We start from the raw sequence: 20,878 nt of genomic DNA, 5'->3' as shown, positions 1-20,878 counted from the left end.
CACAGCGGCATCCCTCCATGAAACGACCAACACTGAGCCCCCCCCCCCCCCCCTCAAATTAACCCAACCGATCAATAAATGAAGGGTTTCGTTTCAAAAGATCCAATCGGTTAATATTTAATGGTAGAAGATAAAATGACCTGTTGTTCCCAAAAATATACAATTATATTTCTAGACACATGCAGTGAAGCCCGTTTTGGAAGGAAATTTTAACGAGGAGCAAATTAATAATAATAATAAAAAAAAAAGTTTGTTTATGTCTGGCTAAGTGCAAACACACTTGTGATTTACATTCAGAAAAAACAAAACAAAAAAAAACAAGAGCTCTACAAAAATAGACCATCAGACGTTTCACACTCGTTGCTCTTCGTCTGAACGTCTCCTTTAAATGTTATAGATCGTCTTTATTCACATATCGACAGATGAACAGATGCTAATGGCGCTAAGCTAACAGCGGGTTTTATTGGTCAATCATAAAACCGAAACTGGGAAAGAAATAATCAATGATGCATCGTTTTCTTTGGAGTCAAATGAGAAATGAGTTTTTCATTTGTTCAAATTCAAAGAACGATCAAGTGTTCACACACAGAGGCAGAAAACTGTTCAGATCAAGCCGCGTTGTTTCACTTCCTAAATGAATAAACATCAGATTTATTGGTAATAAAAATAATCTCTGTCCTGTCAGCGCTCTTCGTGGCCGTCGCGTCCACGTTTAATCTGAATATTCTCGTCATCTTTTAAAACGCCATCCCAAGGAAATGACGTTCAGAGACAGACAACAGTCGGAGGACGAATCTGCGTCAGAGTCTGGTGCCGTTTGCTTCGATCTCATTGGCTGACGATGAGCTGGCGCAGGTACGACTGCGTGAGGCCTCTCAGCTCCTCCAGCGTGTAGTCCTCCGGCATCGGCAGGCGGCTGATGTGCGGCGCCAGCTGAGCGAGCGGGACGGTGAGGGAGTCGGACGACATGTCGCCCTGCTGCAGCCTCAGCACCACGCGCAGGATGTTAGCCACGCGCTTCGCCATTTCTGCATGGATGGATGAATGGATGGACGGATGGGGGGAGGGGTGGATGTAGGGGGCAGGGCTTGGTTAGATCAGAGCTGAGGTTTTGAAATATTAAAGCTGAATTCACCTGATAAATCCTGGCTGTCGCTTTTTAAAGTTTTGTTTCCTGCTAGGGGGCTAACAATAACCAGCAAGAAACATGCTAATAAATATAAGCTAACATCTAGAGAGGGTTTTATCTACCCTCTGAGACCTGGACACTCTTCACTTACAGAAGACACCGGTTAAGTCAAACTAAACTCTGCACTCGGACGAGGCGTCTCTGATCCTACTGAACAAAAGTGAAGCTCAAGCATCCCAGGAATCAGAGCGGCCATTTTGTTGCCCCAAAAACACCCACACCTACTTTAACTCCCCTCCCTGCAGCATATACCACTCCTCACTCTGTCATAAAAGGTCTTAATACTCTTTGTGAGAGTCTGTGAAGGTTCTCAGTCATCCAGGTCATGGTTTATCCAAAGAAACAAAGATGAAACAAGAGATACTTGTTTGTGTAATTCCTCTGACCTACAGCAGGTGGCGACAAATGTTCTGACGGTAGCTTTAATGTCGTGTGCTAGCGTAAATCATGGTTAAAATACTGGACATGGACAGTTTCTTCAGGAAACTACAAGTCCTATTGTCCTTGTTCTTCTTCGGTTCTGAATGACTGGTGACTTTCTAAAAGTCACTGATAAAGACAAACATAACAGCCTTAATATCCCCGGAAATGCTTCCTTTCTACAAGAACTACAGCTTTAAACAGGAAGTACCCTCCCTGTCCACTTCGTTGGGTGTTCAGCTTTAGTTTCTAATAACAGAGAGATGTTGATTCAGTTGTGTTTTCATTTTGTGGAACTACTGAACTGTAGCTTGTTCTAAAATATGGACCATCTCCTCACATCAGTCCAGTTTAACAGCACCACAAACTCCATACTCCACAATGATCATCAAGTTAAATCACGACTTTTCAACTCAACATTATTTAGATCAGAAGGACTTCACTAGCGCACCCAATGAAGTGGTCGTCCTAGTCTTACCTGATTGGGCGAGCCGGTCTCTGGCGGTGCTGCAGGGCAGGAGTTCGATGCGGCTGCAGAGAGACGTGACGTCGGTGTAGAGGCGCTCAAGCTGATAGCCGGCGTTTTCCACCTAAGAGAGATTCATCATTTAAACGTGAAACAGTGATGATTGATAAAATAACAGTGATACTAATAATAGAAACACCCAACACTCCCTATAATAAACATATTTAACCGATTAAAGCTTTTACTGTGAAAAGCTGCAGCAGGAAGTTTGTTGTCATCCGAGGTTTTTAAGAGATTTTTATTAATTACAGATCTAAAACTTTTTAAGTATAGGACTTTAAAGAGCTTTTTAATCTCCTGAGAGGGGAACTAATAACGTTTCACAGTGCTGCTTGAATAATAAGGTTAATATCGACCACATTATCGATCAGGTCTGAAGCTCAGGACATAAAACTAAAGACACATATTTGCTACGGAGACAGAAATTTACTTAATTTGAAGACGTTAAACCAATTTACCGAGTTTGGTTTCTGTTTCTCTAGCTACTGAAAAATACTTATCTCTGAATAAATCAGAGTTTTATTAACTCTTCCTGAGATTCCAAGATTCTGGTGTTTTTTTTTTTTTTTTGTGCAGATCTTGATTTTCAGGACCACACCAGTCTGAACATACCTGCTGGATGTCCTGCAAAGACTTTAGGACTCGGATATAGTCCAGGTAAACCCGTCCCGCCGTGTCCCAGTCCTGGATGGTGGCGCTGTGTTCAGGGACCGCCAGACCCTCCAGGAACTCCAGGAGGTAGTCGTGGTTGTCATTGATGATGCAGTCTGCAGGAGGAGACAGGAAACATCTCTGAACAAATTGTCACTGTTTGATTTATAGTAGAGTTTGAGAGGTGAGGCGTGGACGACGCCTCCCGTTTTAGTTTCAGAACATTTTCATCCCTGATCAGGAAAAAGGAATATTTTTCCAGTTAGTCCTCTTCTCAACATCTCTGCTGCTCAGACCTTAACTCAGTAGCTACAGATAACTTCATTCTCATAAAGAAAACACAAGAAGAGAGGAATAAGACAATTTACTTTTTTCTTCTTTAAACTTTTAACTCTTCTTCTTCACTGCCCTCCAATATTATTTACTACAACCACACTTTATATTCTGTTTGCTTTCCACAGCTTGATCTAAACATTCCTAGTATCAACTGAATCTGCCCAGCGACGGGTTGAATGAAAACAGGAAGCTATACCTGAGGCCAGGTGCTGGATCAACAACCGGTGGCACTGGTTCCAGTATCCGGCCCGGTACAGGTGCAGGGCCTGCTGGTGTCTGTCGGCGTCGCGCAGGGCTCGGGTGGCTTTGGCCTCGTGGATCCACTGCTCTGGGATCATCAGCTGCTCGGTCAGGAAGCGCTGCCTCCGGACCGACTCCTCCGTCTCCTGCAGGGGGCAGTGCAGCGACAGCATCTCCCTCACGGCTTTCTCCCGCTGACTGGAAAACCAAAACACTGAGCTTCAAGACGGAGAAATCTCTCTGCTGACACCTACTGCCAGAAAATCACAGCTACGACTCCAGAATCTGTTAGTGAACGTACGTGTGGTCAGGGATGTGCAGCAGGATGAAGATGGCCATGTGCCAGAGCCCGGCACTCTCCAGCTGAGCAGCGTAACTGGTGTGGAGGAGTCCCTGCCGCGAAGCACTCAGGTGGCTGTAGTGCAGCGCCTGCAGGACGCCCCACAGGTGCCAGCTGAGTCGGTAGTCCAGACGCTCCCAGGTCACCGTCAGAGGGTCCAACAGCTGCTGCAGGCTGTAGTGTCTGCAGGACGATAGGTGTGGTTAATCTTTAATCCTTTAACACCTTTACCGTTTTAATTATTTAAATAATATTTTAACAAAACTGCGGCGTGATTACGGTAACAGGTGAGCAATGTTTACCTGTCGCTGTAGAGTTTGAGCAGGTGGAAGCAGAGGTCATACAGTGGCCGTTTAGACTCCTCTTCCTCTTCTTCCTCCAAATCCGGCTGATCGGCCTCCATGTATGGAGGCAGCGGGGCGCAAGCATACTTCCCTCCCTCACAGGAGCCCTGCAGGAGATCACAATCACAAAACTTAAAGCTAAACTCGGTTGTTGTTGTTGTTACAGATGCAGCTCTGGTTTATTTTGCTGTACATTTACTATACACAATAAATTATATTTTTCTCGTCTGAACCGTCTGTTTCAGTGTCCTTTCTACAAAATAAGTTGAAATCATCACTGGTCTCGTTTTGCAAAGAGACCCGGCAGCTCACCTGGAAGGCTGCTTCGTATTTGGCGAGGGCATCGGCCACGGAGGCGGTCGGCGGCAGCATGAACCAAAGGTGGACGGCCACGCAGCGCTTCCAGTCCAACTCGGAGCAGACGTTCACCATCGAGTCTGACGACTGCCACACCTGAAGAAACACAACAAGCGTCCAGACACAAAATTTAACCACACAGAGACGCTTTCTAAACTCTGAGACTAGAAATGTGTTGAACACATCGTACAGGTTTCCCTGCGAGCAGCGCGAAGATGCGAAGCCGCTCCTCGGACAGGTAGCTGTCGGTCTGCATGCGGTTCCAGTCGGCGAGCTGAAGAGCCAGCAGGTCCCGACAGTACTGCGAACCCATGGCCTGAGACAGCAGCAGGGACAGCCGGTGGTCTCCTGGATGGACAAACAGCATTGTGTTAGCAGAGATGGTAGAATGACATTATGGGTCATTTCCTCAAAGCCATCAGATACCTAGCACATGCTCACTACAACATCAGTGAGAGGCTTAAAAAAATTAATAAAAACTATATAAATTAACAAAATACTGTCTCATGTCCACACACCTTCCTTCTGTGCCAGTCGACACGCCTCACTGATGCGGTTTCCCGTCAGGTAACTGAAGATGGCGTCCGTGTGGCATCCCTTTCCTGCCAGGGCCACCTCCTCCTCCACTCGACTCGTGGCGCCACGGGACAGCCAGGCTGAAAAGGTTCGCCTCCGCTCCAGCTGCTGTTCGTAGTCGCTGGGTGTCTCGGCGTCCAGGTCCTGATCCGAGGGGCCCAGTCGGCCCCACAGGGCCTCACATAGAGTCCAGACCTCAGCCCAGTAACCCAGGAGAGCTGGAGGAGAAAAAGAGTTTATAAATGAACTCCGGTTTCCTTATAAAAACCTGCAGGACACTAAGTTTTAACAGGTGTTTGTGTAATTCCTCTGACCTACAGCAGGTGGCGACAAATGTTCTGACAGTAGCTTTAATGCTTTAACTTACGATCAGCGTCTCCCTGCTTGTCGTTCAGCTCGGTGATCCACTCGGCGTACTCGTGCAGCGCCGCAACACCGAGCTGTGGTCGAACCAGCGGGCAGGCCGAGCCATCCAACGTGCTGACGGTGCTGTGCTTCAGACAGATCTCCAGGGGGCGCTGCAGCGCTGCCTGGCTCTCTTCATCCTCTTCCTCCTCCTCACTGGTCTTGCCAGATTGAGGATCCAGACCCACGACCTGCTCCAGAACCACCTTGAAGGGGCTTTCAGTCAGGCTGCAGGAAGGCATGGGGCAGGTTTAATGCATGAGGCAGGTTTTATTTTTCTACAAGTTCATACCAGAAAGTTACACTGAATCTTTTTTAATTACATATATCCATAAATTAATGAATGCGCTCACTGGCTATTCTAGGCTATTGATAAGCTCAAGTGTTTATGTTCAGTTCTATTAGTTGACATTGTTGCTCTGGTTGTAGAACGTGTTCTTTTATTTTTTTGCCGAGCCAGAGGCATATTACAAGTGTCAGACTGACTGTTTATGGTGTTGCCGTGGGCTACAGCCGACAGTAGCCCGTGTTCAAGTTTCAATTGCCTTAAAGCCTCCGTAGCTTGTATGTATTCAGGTCAAGAATATAGATTTCAATGTTACAAAGCATTACTGTCTATTGTGTTTTTATGCATGACGTCATCTACTAGTCATGACACAAAACTTTTCAGCAGCTCTGTAAATCTGGACAGATCTGAAACAGTTTGTCTTGACTTATAAAAATCTTTACTGACTCTTAGTTTGTAAAGGTGCCGTCCATGTTTCTGTATAGGTGCGTTTAAAGTCTTACGGTTTGCTCCTGGCGGGCTTTGGCAGGAAGCTGAAGTCTGTCTTGGCCATCAGTTCGTGGCGTTGGAGCTGTCTGGATGTTGGCGAGCTCAGCTGGCTGCCGCAGTGGGCCAATGTCCAGCCGGGACCCCAGCCCACCCTGAAGGAGCGGACTGCCACGAGGCCAGTGTCCATCAACAAGCCTCCCTGAGAGACATCATATATCGTTAAAGGCTTCAGGCTACGAGGACGTCTCAGGAATCAGTCAGTAAATAAAAACACCCACCTTCCCCTGAGTGACCGACTCTTTGATGGGGACGGGGCCGCCCAGACGCCGGACGCCCACCGTCCTGATTGAAGGCTCTGGAGTTCGGGCAGGCAGCTGGAACGAGGAGGGCACCGACCCAGCCCACTGTAAGGAGCGGGAGGAGTCGACCGCTGCCGCCGCCGCCGACGAAGGAGGAGGAGGACGGGGAGAGTCTGAGATCTGAGAGTATAGGCTGGAGGTGAATCGAGCCTGGAGGAGACCACCGACTACAGAGAGAGAGAGAGAGGGGAGGTTAATAGATGAAGAGTCGTTGATCAGAACAGACGGAGGTGGAGGAGGAGGTGGTGGTGTTGTACCTGAGGGTCGGCTCTGAGTTCCTGGGACAACGAGGCGAGGAGACGACACGTCAGCGGAGGCCTTCGTCAGCCCATGATCCTGGAACATGTCGCATTCGTCCTCGTCCTCAGCAAAGAGAGACGCCTTCATGATCTGCAGACGACAAGAGGTTCAGATCTCTAAAAGAAACCTCCTCTTTTTGTATTTGTCTTTCAGGATTCTACATCATTTTATATCAGAAAACCGTTTCTCTGTGGATCTTTGATGTAGGCAGATATCTGATCCAGTACTTCATCATTTCTAGTCGCTAACTTTAAAGACGCTACACTAAGAGATGATCACTTCCTGTGAGCGGTGGAGGACGGGGCTCTACCTGGAGGGTGTGAGGGTTTATCCCCAGAGACGACGCCATGTGGCTGGACGCAGAGACGCTGTCCAGCTCCAGCGACGTCAAACCTCCCAGCTTCCTGCTGGCGGCGTCCATCTCCCCCAGCATTGGCTCGCCATCCTCCTCTCCTCCCAGCATGCTCTCTGTCGGGAAGCTTTGAGTGATGTCGGCCATGTCGCTGTCCAGCTCACCACCGCTGCCTGGGAGATCCAGGACGATGTTGGACTGCAGACGAAGAAGATAAACTGGATTTATTAAGAGACTCGTTTTATTTCTAAACATCATCATTACTAAATCATCAGACGTCCTCTGAGGTTCCCAGGCATTTGTAGTTTCCGTTTAAAGAACAAACACTGAACAGGTTCAGACACAAATGTGAAAACTAAACATCAAATTAAACCTCAACTCTTTTTACGGAAAGTTTACAAACCAAAAACTGAAACATCAGCTTCTTTAACTTTACTTTTATTTGACAAAGTGAAAATTAGTACAACTCAAGTCACACACGTTAGAGGACTTAAGCATAATACCACAACATGACGTCCTCCTGAATGTGAATATCTTTGTTAAAGCACACAATAAAAACATAAACTCTGAATCAGCGCTGCAGGATTGTCTGAATATATAGTTGACCACAAGATTGAGACACCTAATGAAATTATAAACTTTCAATAATAATAAAAAAAAATAAACTCCTATAGTCCCAACGATTTAGATACTGTTAAATACTTTAGTACAAGATGAAGTCAATATATTTGGATATATTTGGAGTTAAAGCTTCACATGATTACGAGACACAAACTGTCAGCAGGAAGACTTTTAATCCAACACCATGTTAAATGAGAATCTGCTGCTTCCTGTTAGTCTGGGTGTAACCTGAATATTGTTCAGACATTTAAGGCCTCGTTAGTTTTTACTTCTGTATATTTTTTTTTCTTCTTCCTTTTCCTTTACAATCAGTGACAATAAGAAGAGTTTTAATCTGAGGAAAACCTTCATTAAAAGCAGGTTTATTAGTTTAGTTTAAATCAGCGAGTCATTTCTGGACGCCAGACACAAGACCTATGATACAAACAATAATAAACAAGTCCAGAATAAACCCCTTGACATTTCTATTTCTGTAAATACTCTCCAACTCACTAGTCTCTCCGTGCAAGTATATTTCTCTGTGTTGTAATGCTACATAACAATAATGATCTGTAGCTCAGATAATCCACACCAAACTGATCACTGTTGGAGAAGAGAGCTCATTCAAACCAGATTTCGTTTAAAAATATCGCCCTGAATTTTTAAATATCATTCATCAGGGCTGGGATCTTGATTCTAAAGATCTGATACTGATTCATAAAGCTCCAACTCAGGATTTGAAAAGTCTGACGACAGAGAAGCGCTGCACAGAAGCAGAGACACGTGGAAGATGAGAAACTAGAGGGAGAAGATGGAGGAGACGCCACAAACCTCTGGAGCCAATGACGACATTCGTTTTTAGTAAAATAGTTTAAAACTGAAATGCTGAAATTAACTCCTATGCAATGATCAGGCTGAGGCTAAAATTAGCTGCACAGACACAAGTCATAAAATGCTCCTTTAATCAGCTGTTCAGGTGTGTCAGTGAGGAAGAGGAGGATGAAGATGATGAGGAGTGTGGATGGGCGCAGGCTGCTCTACCTGAGCCTGTGGCGCCACCTGCTGCTGAGAGGGAGGAAGCTGGTGCTGGAGCTTGGAGGGAGGAAGGGACGCCGCCGTCTTCAGCTTCTTGGGGTCGGCCTTCAGCGGGACGTCCTCGTCCTCGTCGGAGTCCTGGAGGCCGTATTTGGAAAAATGGGCCACCTGAGGGAAAGAGGGCGGAGTCAGTGACACCTGAGAACCTATCTTTACACAAAGCTTCTTTTTCATATCACAAGAGTCAAGACTTCCTGTTCTGCGTTGTCATTTAGTCTCAGGGGGTTCTCAGGACTCTTTATTGCTTCAAGCTAAGCTATAAAGTAAATCCACAATCATTATCTGATGTGAATTAGTAAAACTGACCTCAAACACCCAGGATCCCGTCTCAGGCCTGTACTCCAGGAAGCGTGCTCCCTGTTTGCGCGAGGCTTTCTCCAACCGGCCCTCATAGTTCATGTCGGTCAGACGCTCGGGGCTCCTGATCTGAGTGCAGGTCGTCTTGTCGTTTGGCCAGACGCCATCCAGAGTCACCTCCGCTCGCCTAGCGACAGACAGAGAGAGATATTCAGGTCAGGAGAAATAAAAAAACTAAAAGATGAAACAGTGATTAAAGCGTTTTCTACCATTATGCACATCATAATATCCATAAAAATGGCCCTATTCACATGGGATTAGTTTTACCTGGGAATGTCCTGGGGTGGCGATTTAGATTTACTCAAATTTACCTACATTATCATTGATTGTGATGTCTCTGCTGCTTCCTGCTTCCACTACAAAACAAGTCACGACACGCCCTTGGTCTCCCGTCACTCACCTGTTAAGACCCTCCCCTTCTGGTGGCTTGTTTTTGTCGTCCGGGTACACGATGACCTCCTTGCGTCTGAAGTGGACGATTTCATCGAGGTTCAGTCCCGACACATTCACCTCACCAGGGAAGAAGACGGAGCCGTAACCTGCGAGGGCCAATCAGAGTGGAGAGACCGATGATTCGAGAGACCCAATCAGGGCTGAAGCTTGTTAATCTCGAGTTGAGACAAGAGGTGACTGCAGTTACCTTTCCTGCCGACGGTGAAGTTCTCCACGACACAGTCGCCGTTTTCGTCCACCATCTCAGCCAGGTCGTCCATGGAGGGGATGGTGTAATAACCCACACGGTTCAGAACGATGCCTGGAGAACAGAAAAGAATGTTTGGGGACAGTTTGTGGAGATGTCCTGATCGGTATCGATCCAAGCATTTCTAAAATGATCGGATTGATCGGGCTTCAATCAAGTTTAGGTCTGCCATAAACCTAAACCATGTCCTCTAGCTTCAAAACATCCGGGAGCTTAAGACACTTATGCACAGGAAGTCATCAAAGACGAAGATGACTTCTTCTTCTGTTTTAGTGGCTGTTGGCTATTGTCAAAGGTGCCAAAAATTGAAGCAGCAGCAGCAGATGAAAAGAGGTAGACGAAGAAGAAGTTCTAAACTGACCTGCAGGATGAGGAGACTGTTGGACCTCCTGCTCCTCCTCCCTGTCCTCCTGCAGAGACTCCTCCCCCAGAGAGGCTGAGACATCGTCGCTACTCAGCTGAAAGAAAAAACATTCAAAGTCAATAAGAACTGAAGACTACTACACTAATTTATCTGTCTGAAGCTTCATGCTTCGCTTCAGTGGCCACTGACCTCCAGACCATTCCTGGACACTTTGTGCATGTTGAGGTCGCTGATGGTGTCCTGCAGGCTGGTCTGGACTCGGCCCTGTGGGATTGGTTTGGCGATGGGGTTGACGTAGAACTGGGTGACCTCGGGGTCGTCGTCCGCTCGGCTGCTGGGCCCCGGCACCTCCCTAAGCTCATCGTCTTCGTCCACAGGGCTGCAGATAGGAGAACGTTATGGTTGAAACTATGGATGCTGAACATAGGTATCGGATGATATTCAACCCATTAGAAGAGAAATAGACTTTGCTGCAACAAGGCAGAGATGCTTATCTTTGTAAAGAAAAACAGGCATCTTACTAAGGCGTACGTGAGAGATAGGCGTACTGCAGGCGATTTAAGTGTCATTAATGTTCAGAAGAGGATGCCCGCTATATGGGACTGTTTTTCCTGAGGCCAATTTTGTTTTGTAAAGATGCCCCATGTTCCAGGCTGTGAGTTTCAAAACACTAATGTTTTATTCTGTATAACAAATTGCCATTAAAGGTTGTTCTTGTTTCATAAATTTCTCTGATTGAATTTGTGCTCATTAAAAGGTAGGATGAAGAGCTGAAAGACTTAAAAACATCGGCAAAAAAAAACATCGGCATCGGCCAAATCGTTATTTTAAACACCAGTATCGTCCCAGGATTTCACAATCGGTGCATCCCTGGTTGAAAATCAAAGAGCTTTAGTCATAAACCTTTGGCGATGTGAAGTGGGCGGTACAAGACGAACTGATCTCAACCAATAGGAGTGATTGAGCCAGATGACTGACACGTCATGACTGACCAATCAGACAAAGGCTCAATCCACCACAATGATAGCAGCTTGAAGCGAAAGGTGAACCCAGGTGGAGCAGTGGGACCACAGTGGACGGGATTTTACTTTCATGTAAAAGAAGGGTTAGCTCCATCCACACACTAGCTGTATTTATAGGAGGGTTACCTAGGAAACAAGAGCCTTGGATGTCCACTAGAGACCAACTGCTTGCTATAAAAAGACATGGACAACCAGAGAATCACTAATAATGTAGTCAAATCTCTGTTTTCATTGTTGTTCGCTAAAACAACGCAGTACAGCCGGCTAGTTACCGTCACAAGGCTTTAGACAGCATAAAACATTAACTATGTGGAGCTGAGAGAAACAACCAAGTTTAAGATTTCAGGGACAAACGGAACCTGATTCAAGACAGTTCACCCGACAGGCTGATGTTTCTGTGGATGTGAATGATTGTGTGAAAGCCGACCTGTGTCCGTTCTGTGGATACTCCGATGGCGATGCGAGGTCATCCGTCTCCTTGTTGACTGGACTGCTGTACTGGCTGCTGTTCAGGTTCTTCAACACAAGTTTCTTGATGCTCTTCCTGAGGAGATAACGGCACAAAGACGCCATCATTCAGGGGCTCTTTTTTATTAACAGTCACATTGTGGGAAAAGTCAAACGATCAGCTGAAGCTCCAGGTGAGGATACCTCGGTATGAAGGCTCCGTTGGTGAGCGAGGGCTCATCGTCATCGAGCCCATCGAAGAGCTGTGACTTTGAGGCCCCGGATGACGTCAGCGCTTTGGGGCGGACTCTGGTCGCGGGTCGGGGGGTCAGCTTGTAGTGGGTGGGCGTGGTCAGAGCCTTCTGGGCCGTCGGATTGGTCGGTTTCAGACGCTGTCGGAGGAAAGGAGAAGTTGGGAATGTTCGTTTGTGGATTAATCTACTTAATCATTTGGTTAAACACTAAATAATAAACCTTCAAACATGATCATGATCCTATTTTTGATTCAACCTTTAACTACTGAATTGATACCATTCAATAACGTTGAGAATGTTCAGATTTATTCAAGGGAATGAGTTTTCTCATTTTTAATTATCACTCATAGAGTTGAGTCAGATTTAATTATTGATTTGCTCTAGGTTGCCAACACCCACTTAGAGCAGAACATTACTGGAAAACTACCTCAGTGTTCCCCCTGCCATTACACACGTTCCAGATCCTACTGCAGAGATTTCAGTTTCAGAATGCGTTCACCTACGCCGTCATTTGGGATTTTGTAACTTTTTTAGCTAATTACTGCCGAGTTTCTTCACTTCTGACGTTTGGGCTTTTTTGGGAAATACTGCAACATGTCGATGACGAGCTGTTGCAGCCCTAGAACAGGGCAGCAGACTGCAACCCTCACCTCCTCTTTCTTCTTCGGGTCCGACAGTGGGTTTCTGAACAGCGGTGAGTCTCCATATGGCGAATACGCCAGGACACTGAGCTGCTGCTGGAGCATGGCCTGCTGGGAGGCCGCTGCGTTCGGATCCGTCAGTGCTGAAAGAGGAGCAAAAAAAAAAAAAAACAATATATCTAAACTTGTGGCCTGTCAGAGAAGTCAAACACTGATGATATAAATCAAAAAATAACAATTATTGACTTATTTCTATATTTGCTCACCAATGGGTTGCTGTGGAGCTCCAAAGCCCAGGGTGCTCGCTCCGCTGTTGAATCCAGTCGCTCCAAACGTTCCCATCGTTCCCAGAGTGGAGCCCAGTTTGGTCTGGTTATTCCCGAACAGAGTCTGTCCCGGGCCCACTGCTGGACACACAGCTTTGTATTAATATAATATATTTCTACATATTATGTATTTGTGTCGTCATCGTCCCTAGGGTGTTGGGGGGTGAGTTTCGTTTAAAAAGACCAAATAAATCATGAATGGTTCATCTCCCCTTTAAACAAGAGGATTCCAAGATTGAGACTCTTGAATCAGTGAACGCTCTGAATCTTGACTTGATAATTATGATTAGTAAAATCCTTTCAGTGGACGTTAAATGTCCAGTTGCAAGGGAGAGAAGGAGCTGAGAAGGATCTGTCCTGCCTGTAATTAATTGTCCCGAGCATTCCTCCGTTACCTGTCCCAAAGCTGGTTCCCAGTCCGGTGCCGAGCCCTCCGGTGGTCGACTTGTTTCCAAACAGACCCCCTGCAGCAGGGTTTCCACCAAATCCTACAGCCAACAACAACAAAACAAAAAGGTGTTAATAATTTTTGTCTGAAATAGAGTGCAAGTTTAAGTCTGGGTTGCTGCAGTAACCAAGCTCTGCTCTGAAAATCAGCAGACATACCGAAGGTGGATGTGTTGGTGCCGGTTCCCAGTGTGAGGGCCGGCTTGTTCCCAAAGAGCCCAGTGCCGGTCCCAAAGGACGGGGCGCTTGTGGTGGTGGTGCCGAATCCGGCCGCCTTATTGCCGAATAAACTTGGCTGTAAAAGGCAGAGGACATTTTTCAGTGTGAGGATGAACACCCTAGTCCCGGCTCACTTTATATATTTACACTTTCTACCTGTGTGCCGACATTTCCAAATCCAGTGTTGGGCTGTCCAAACAAGCCTGCGTTTCCAAAGCCGGTGGCGGTACTGGTCTGAGTCGCGCCGAACAAACCGCCGGTCTGAGCTGGTGCTGTGTTCCCGAACAAACCCTGAAGACACAACCAGATAACCTCTCTTTCAAAAGACAGTTACAACAGAAAGGGAACTCATACTGGGTTAAAGCTGCAGCAGGATACAGTTTCATTATTTCAAACTAGTGTTTATTTCGTTAGCAAAGGCCAAGATGTCAAAAATGACCCTCAAAACACTGATTTAAAGTCGTTTCTCTTCCTTCATTTTGAAACACGCTGAACCAAACGATCTCCTATTGAGTTTCAGAACTGGTGGTTTACTGTGTAACCTGTCAGGCTACATTTCAGTGTGTAAAGAATTATCTTCAGTGTCAATAAAGGTTCTCACCATGCTGCTGGTGTTGGCCTGTCCCATCGTGTTTGTGTTGCCAAACGAGAAGCTGGTGCTCGGGGCGGTGGTGGTCGAACCGAATGGCTTGAAGAGGCTGCCAGCCGGCTGCTGGGCCGGCTGACTGAACAGACCGCCCGTGGCTGTACCGAAGCCAGCGGCAGGAGCTGGACAGAGGACAAAGGATTCAGCATGTCACAAGTGGCCATTTTATTTAGCCTGGACATCACCACATCCTATCATTTTACACATTACAGAAAAATAATCATAATATATTGATATTCCCTCCATGTGGCTGTCATTTCCCCAGGGACATGAACACAAGCTTTCACCGAGTTAAATGTAGCCGCACTGCGTTTGTCTGCTGTAGTACCATTACATGCCGCTATACAGTAAGACCATTCCTCATATTTACAGGGCTTTTGTTTTTCTAAATTAAGAATTTTCATTTTCAGTGATTTCTAAAGCTTGGTTTATAGGCATGAGTACCTACAGCACAATCTGACGTGAAACAATGTGTACACGGTTCTACTTCGCATCACATATCCAGGTTCAGTATTCCTGAGGAACTGATGGAGAAGAAACACAGTGATTCTTTATCCCTTACTGGAACCACACTAAATAGAAATGAGTCAGAATAAGGATTTTGCTTGAGCGGCTGCAGAGACAATAATCAGATCAGCCATAATAATTACAGAACAATGCACAGGGTAAATGCTTTGGTGTGGATCTGTTGCGGGACTATAAACCAAATCTTAATGGCTACTCTTGAGCTGGTGGAGGATCAGTATCAATACCTGCTCCAAATGTGCTCTTATTCGGCCCAAAGGAGAAACTGGTGTTGGAAGCCGCTGAGCCGAAGAGGCCGGTTGCGGTGCTTGATGTGGCCGCGGCACTGCCAAAAAGATTGCCTGCCCCTGGCGCCGCCATCGGGTTAGTCGGGCCCTTCCTCCCAGCGTTGTAGTCCTCCAGCCTCAACTCCTGCAGGGAGGAAACAGAATTAGATCATAAAAACCCCCAAAAAAAAGATCACTCCAAGATTAGAAGGAGACGTTTAGAAGTCTGAAATGACCCAAGTCGTAATTAATGTAATAAACGAGTTATACGGCGCTTCACGTCACAAGTCTTTATTCTAGTGAGCTTCTTTAAAAACTTGTCCAATCACCTTTGAGACTGTACAAAAACATTACCAGCTTACTTTTCTTTGAGAAAGAAGATCTAAATGAAAACAGAGCTAGGTTAAATAGTTGATGTGCTCCACTGTCTTGGTGTGAACCGGGACTCATTCCTTCAGACAAATAAATGCATTTAAACTTCACCTTTGTAAAGCCGAGACCTGCTGATCAAACTGTCTTAGTTTACATACTCTAAAAAAATGTTGCAGCCGAGATGTTGGTACTTCAGACTCACCTCCAGAGACTTGTTCTCGTACTCCTTCATGGCTGTGATGCACTGGTGCTTGGTGTTGATACTCGAGGTCACGCCTGCCTTCACCATGGTGTCACTTCCTGTTGGAGGCTGTGGAAGAGGCGTTGGACAAAAAGAAGTTTTAAAGGCTGCGTTTAATGATTTACAAGTTTAAAATGCAGCTAAAAACACAATAAACTGAACTCAGACAATGGTGAGGCTTTTGTTTTAGAATCAGTTCCACAGTAGAGGCTTTTCCATCTTAAGATCTGTCACAAAATATAAGCAACCGACTGCAGACTAGTCTAGAAGTTGGCATGTGAAGATAAAAACTGACACTAGACACTTGCTTTACAAATCAAAAAATCTAAGCTGGCTTAAACCTTTTTCAACACTCCAACAGAGTGGACCAACGACATGTGTATGAAGTAAGTTTAAAACCAAAATGGCTCTGATTGGTTGCAGGACTATCCAGTTGATGCAGAGGTATTTTTTTCTCTCACCCCATAATAAAATCCAGATGTTACCAGACTTGGATTATGAATATGAGGCTAGTTCACACTTAGTATGTAGCACAGAGTTGGACACAGCAAAAATCTGGATCTCACGGACTCACGTTGAACTTTACGGTTGTTCCCGGCTGCTGAGCGGCCGAGAACCCAGAGCTTCCAAACAGGGAGTTGGTTCCACCAAAAGGGTTGGCGGTGGTATTGGTGGCTCCAAAGAGTCCACCGCTGCTGGTGCTCGTCCCAAAGCCTGAAGGACACAAGACGGGAGGACAAAAACGTCGTCATTCAACACCAAACCTTCACAGAGTCCTTAATCATAATCATCAAAAGGTCCTCACTTCCAAAGGACGAGGGTTTGTTGGCACCAAACGCATTGTTCTGCTGAGTGAAGAGTCCACCACTGGTGCCGGTCCCGGTGTTGCCAAACAGGCTGGTGGTCGTGCCGCTCGCCGCACCGAAACCGAAACCGGTGCTGGTGGAGGATGTCGCCGGCTGATTGAACGTAGTGGACCCAAACAGGCCACCTGGAAGGAAACAACGAGGACAGATTAGTGGCTGACTGTGTTCCTGCAGATGCCGCCTTTCATCAACACATAAATAAAGGCATGCCAGATTTATTCTCTTTGTTTAACTACTAAACAGCCATTAGTGGTGCGTTTTGGTTTTTTTTTTGTCGGTGCTAACAAAGGTTTAATTGGGCACCTATATTCAAAAAAAGTCTGAATAAATGAACACTACCAAAAAAAATGTCCATGGTGTCGATTTTTGCTTCGGGTTGATGAAAAAATTATCTTTCAAAGTCCAAAAATTGGTGGGACAAGTTATTTTACAGTCCGACAGCCAAATGTCTTCCGTTGTTTTAATGTCCAGTTCCCTTTCTCATCTTATTCAATGATGTGATACCATGGTACAATATAGTTCCAGAGCCTGAAGCCCTAATCTAAACTAGAAGAAACTGATGTAGTTCATACCTGGTTTATTTGGTGTGGTTCCAAACAGTCCTCCGGTGTTGTTGGTCGCTCCGAATGCAGACGTCCCAAAACCTCCCGCTGCCCCAAAACCAGCGTCTATAGATCAGAGTTCACATGAGGACGGGTAATTAATATCCACAAGTCAACCTGAGCTCATGTTGCAGGTTTAAACAAATAATGAAACCGACTTACTTTGCTGACCGAAGGTTGATGAGGTTCCAAACCCCCCCGTCCCTCCACCGAAGGAAGTACCGAAAGACTTGTTGAACATCTTGCTCTGTTAGCAGGACGGCATAAGTCTTCTGGAGAGAACAGCAGCAGTGTTAGTTTAGCTAATGAAGACGAAAGATGTTTGTCAACGACCACTTTTCTGTGACTAAGACGAGACGTTGATGAAACAAATATCTGATGATAAAAAGTACGACCCAGTGTTGATGGGACGAGAATGCTATTTGAATATGTAACACTGAAAACTGTCAGTAAGCAAACTATGAAGTTAAAGTTTCATTTAAATACTTTACTGGTTGATGTTTTGACACAGTGACAGCAGAGTGTATAATGGATTAGCATTCAGCAAAAACTATCCACAGATAATGAAATGAATCCACATTTACACACTTTAAATCATCTTCTGTTCACATTTAGCAATAAACTCACAATGAAATGATTTATAACTAAAACACTACTACATATGAATATCATCTGAGCAAATCAAATCAAAACAGTTCCTTGACAACAACCGATATAATTTTGAGCCAAAATACTTCTATTGATTTAAGTATTACATGAAATTAGCCAATCTTGGCCTCCATCTGTTTAAGGGGGGAAAATAATTATATTACTAAAAATCTACTCATCTGTATAATATGTTGAACATTACTGAAAATGTCCCTCGTTATTCAGTTCAGAAAAAAGCAAAAGAGTAATTATAAATCAGCGTTGCACATTATGTGGGGACGTAAAGACCAATGGTTAATTTACTTTATCTGGTGTGAGACAGCACATTAGGATTCTGACATTTCAAATAGAAAATGAACCAGGTAATATGTACAGTTTCAGTCCAACAACAAGCCCAGGCTGCTTTAGTGACTCCTGACTATACAGGTGGTGACATGTGAAGGGAAACCCCAGCAGCTTCCAGGTGAAGTAGCATGTTTTGTCTGAAGTCTGGAAGCTCTAAGCGGGACATGAAAGCAGTGGAGCCTCGCTGAGAGCCTCCAGCTCCACGTGTAGCTGACCGGACCGAGCCGGTTAAGAGCTGCGATAACCCGGACACGGACGGTTCTACGCCCTAAACGCTGGATGCATTTGACCTGCTTAGGAATCAAACGCTGGGGAGTTAGAACCAGACGAGGCCAGTTACTAATCATCTCCGCCAACACCTGACATGTTGATGGCATGATTTCCGCTCCGGCTAGCAAGAAGTTAGTTCCGAGAATCAACAACAGAATCCAGGGGTTCCAGGAAAGTCAAAAGGCCGAGTTAGCGGGTAGTTTAATCTTTTAAATATGTATAAACATGTACCTTTGTTGGATATTTATCGTTTCGCACAGAGCGCTGTTTGTTACAAGTTATGTGCGTCAAGCTAATGTTAGCCGGCTAGCTAGATGGCTAGCTCTCTAACTAGCCAAACGTTAGCAAAACAAAACCAAGCCAGAAAAGAGCGGCCGTTAGTTTAACAAACATTTACCTTTGAGTACTTGTACACCGTCTTATAGACGCCCTGTCTCCTCGTCAGCCTCGCCCCTACAGCGAACTGGAGCTACGGAGTCTTAATAAGTGTTTCGCGGTGGAAGTATTTAGCTAATCATCGGCACAGCCGGATAGCTTTGTCAACGAGGAGGGAAAAACTGTCCGCGACCGACGTCACCACGCAGCTTCAAACGTCATGACGACGACGATCCAAATGACGCACTTGACAAAAACAAAAACGCATTTCTATTTATTTTGTTTTAAACTGAAGCTATTTAGTAAACGAGTCAGTACGTATACTTTATTTAAATAAATAAACAAAATATAATGTTTTATGACCACTTATTAATATAATCAGTTAAGTTTGTTAAATAGAATATATTGAAATACTAATTACTGAATTTAAAAGATGCAGTTTAACTTTTTCATAAAATAATAGTAATATAGTAAAATAGTAATTATTATTATTATCATTATTTATTTATGTATTTATTTTCTTCACTTTACTTCAGAACATTAAGACCGTTATGCTTAACACTGGTATACTAATGAAGGATCTTATGAAGCCACAAACTCAACATTACAGGTTATGCAAAAATAAACATATTCACAGCAGAATCTGTTCAATCTGTTCAAAATCATCACAATTTAAATCCTATATTCACAACATCTTCACTCCAGACCTTTTATCTGATTTATTGACAAAGAAATTATGTAAAAATAAAAGAGCCGAGGAATTTGTTTGAGAACAATATGTATGAGGAGTCAAACCAGACATTTATGTTTTAAATTAAAAGTGAAACAAAAGCAACAAGAACCATACCTTGACGTGTTATTGTTATTGACACAATGAGTCCTGGGTCACATTAAAGACCCCCTACTCAACAGGGATGATCTGTGATAGAAGAGTTTAACTCATTCATTCAACCACTACTAGAAGTGATCACCTGAATTAGTGATGTCTGTTCATTAGTAATGAGAGCATTTTAATATTCTGTCTTTGGAGTTGTTAACTAACTAATGAAGAAATAAATCTTAACTAGAATCAACCCATAAAAAAACATGTGTTGATTATTTCCTCAGTAACTCCCAGTGACTTTGTTTGCTTCATCATCAGAGATATTTCTTTCTCAGCAGTGACATTATCACAGTGACACATCCGTAATTTCCCCACAGGGATGATGAATAAAGTCTTATCTTATCTTATCATTACTCTGAGGATGGACGTTTCCAGGGTTCATTTCTAGTCTGAATCTAAAATAACTAATGTCAGAAATAAAGAAGAAAATATGGATCTTCTCCCCAAGTCAACAAACAGCTGTTCAAAAAACAGTTGAAAAAAGTATGAACAAAGGGTAAAAGATTTTCGATGATAGACTGAGGCCCAGCTGAACCATATGCAGCATCAGTGTGTTTCGAGCCTTACGAGCTGAAGCTTTATCGGTAGAGGCCGACCTGGCTGCTACTATAACACCAACATAAGATGACGTGATCGCCAGAGCAGCTGAAACTAACACAAAAATACTTGAAGATCTGTCATTATTACTGTACTCACTGTACAAACTCCTGTCGTTGTATATATCTGCTCTTATCCTTTTATTTTATGTGTACAGATTGAGATTTATTTTTTACACTTATTTAAAGGGGAACTCCGGCGCAAAATGAACCTGGGGTTAATAACACATGTGTACCGAGTTCGACCGTTCTCTAGTATTTGTTTTCATGCATTTGTTTTGTTAGTCAAATGTGACCAGTTTTCTTGCAAACCGCTATTTAGCGTATAACGCTAGCCTTCGGGGCACACGTACACATGAAAAGAAATCGCTATTTCTATACCACCAACAAGGCTCACAATATCACCACACTTACACGGTAGCATAACTAGGGTCTCTACATGTAAACCGAAGCATTGAGAACTTTGCAAGTATACAGGCAGTTTATTAAAAAAGGAATACAGTACCGTTCGCGTCGGGCTCGTATATCCAGGCGGGCGCCATCTTGGGGAAACTCTCTTTCCTATGCTCTCAGTGCTTTCTTCCGGCAACAGACAGTTCAG

The 20,878-nt window shown here is 44.7% G+C and overlaps 1 protein-coding gene across 2 annotated transcripts; it reads right to left on the bottom strand.

Annotated features, from left to right (window-relative positions):
- Positions 1 to 54: 54 nt before the first annotated feature.
- Positions 55 to 18,996, bottom strand: nup98 (nucleoporin 98 and 96 precursor). Of its 2 annotated transcripts, none has more exons than XM_084564225.1 (35): positions 18,821 to 18,996; positions 17,323 to 17,432; positions 17,131 to 17,226; positions 16,498 to 16,683; positions 16,267 to 16,406; positions 15,654 to 15,761; positions 15,041 to 15,224; positions 14,244 to 14,410; positions 13,799 to 13,933; positions 13,583 to 13,718; positions 13,372 to 13,464; positions 12,917 to 13,057; positions 12,660 to 12,793; positions 11,960 to 12,147; positions 11,736 to 11,852; positions 10,476 to 10,665; positions 10,284 to 10,380; positions 9,863 to 9,976; positions 9,623 to 9,761; positions 9,172 to 9,349; positions 8,812 to 8,973; positions 7,129 to 7,368; positions 6,776 to 6,908; positions 6,438 to 6,685; positions 6,174 to 6,358; positions 5,347 to 5,612; positions 4,922 to 5,197; positions 4,594 to 4,751; positions 4,359 to 4,499; positions 4,005 to 4,153; positions 3,664 to 3,885; positions 3,319 to 3,560; positions 2,748 to 2,902; positions 2,088 to 2,199; positions 55 to 1,028 (listed from the first exon to the last, which is right to left on the bottom strand). In XM_084564225.1, the coding sequence occupies exons 2-35, from the start codon at positions 17,399 to 17,401 to the stop codon at positions 829 to 831; spliced, it is 5,511 nt and encodes a 1,836-aa protein (XP_084420351.1). In that variant the 5' UTR covers positions 17,402 to 17,432; positions 18,821 to 18,996; the 3' UTR covers positions 55 to 828. The 2 variants fall into 2 exon arrangements, with proteins under 2 accessions (XP_084420351.1, XP_084420352.1); XM_084564226.1 differs by having other exon boundaries at positions 12,917 to 13,054.
- Positions 18,997 to 20,878: the final 1,882 nt, after the last annotated feature.

Source organism: Chelon labrosus (genome assembly GCF_963514085.1).
Source record: "Chelon labrosus genome assembly, chromosome: 17".
NCBI lineage: Eukaryota > Metazoa > Chordata > Actinopteri > Mugiliformes > Mugilidae > Chelon > Chelon labrosus.
Note: the sequence above shows the minus strand (reverse complement) of the source record. Positions and strands in the feature narration are given on the sequence as shown.

Coding starts and splice junctions, on each gene's coding strand:
- nup98 (XM_084564225.1), bottom strand. CDS start 17,401: ATGTTCAACAAGTCTTTCGGTACTTCCTTCGGTGGAGGGACGGGGGGG. Junction 13,058..13,371: donor GGGAACCAGCTTTGGGACAG/GTAACGGAGGAA, acceptor CTGTGTGTCCAG/CAGTGGGCCCGGGACAGACT. Junction 5,198..5,346: donor CAAGCAGGGAGACGCTGATC/GTAAGTTAAAGC, acceptor TTTCTCCTCCAG/CTCTCCTGGGTTACTGGGCT.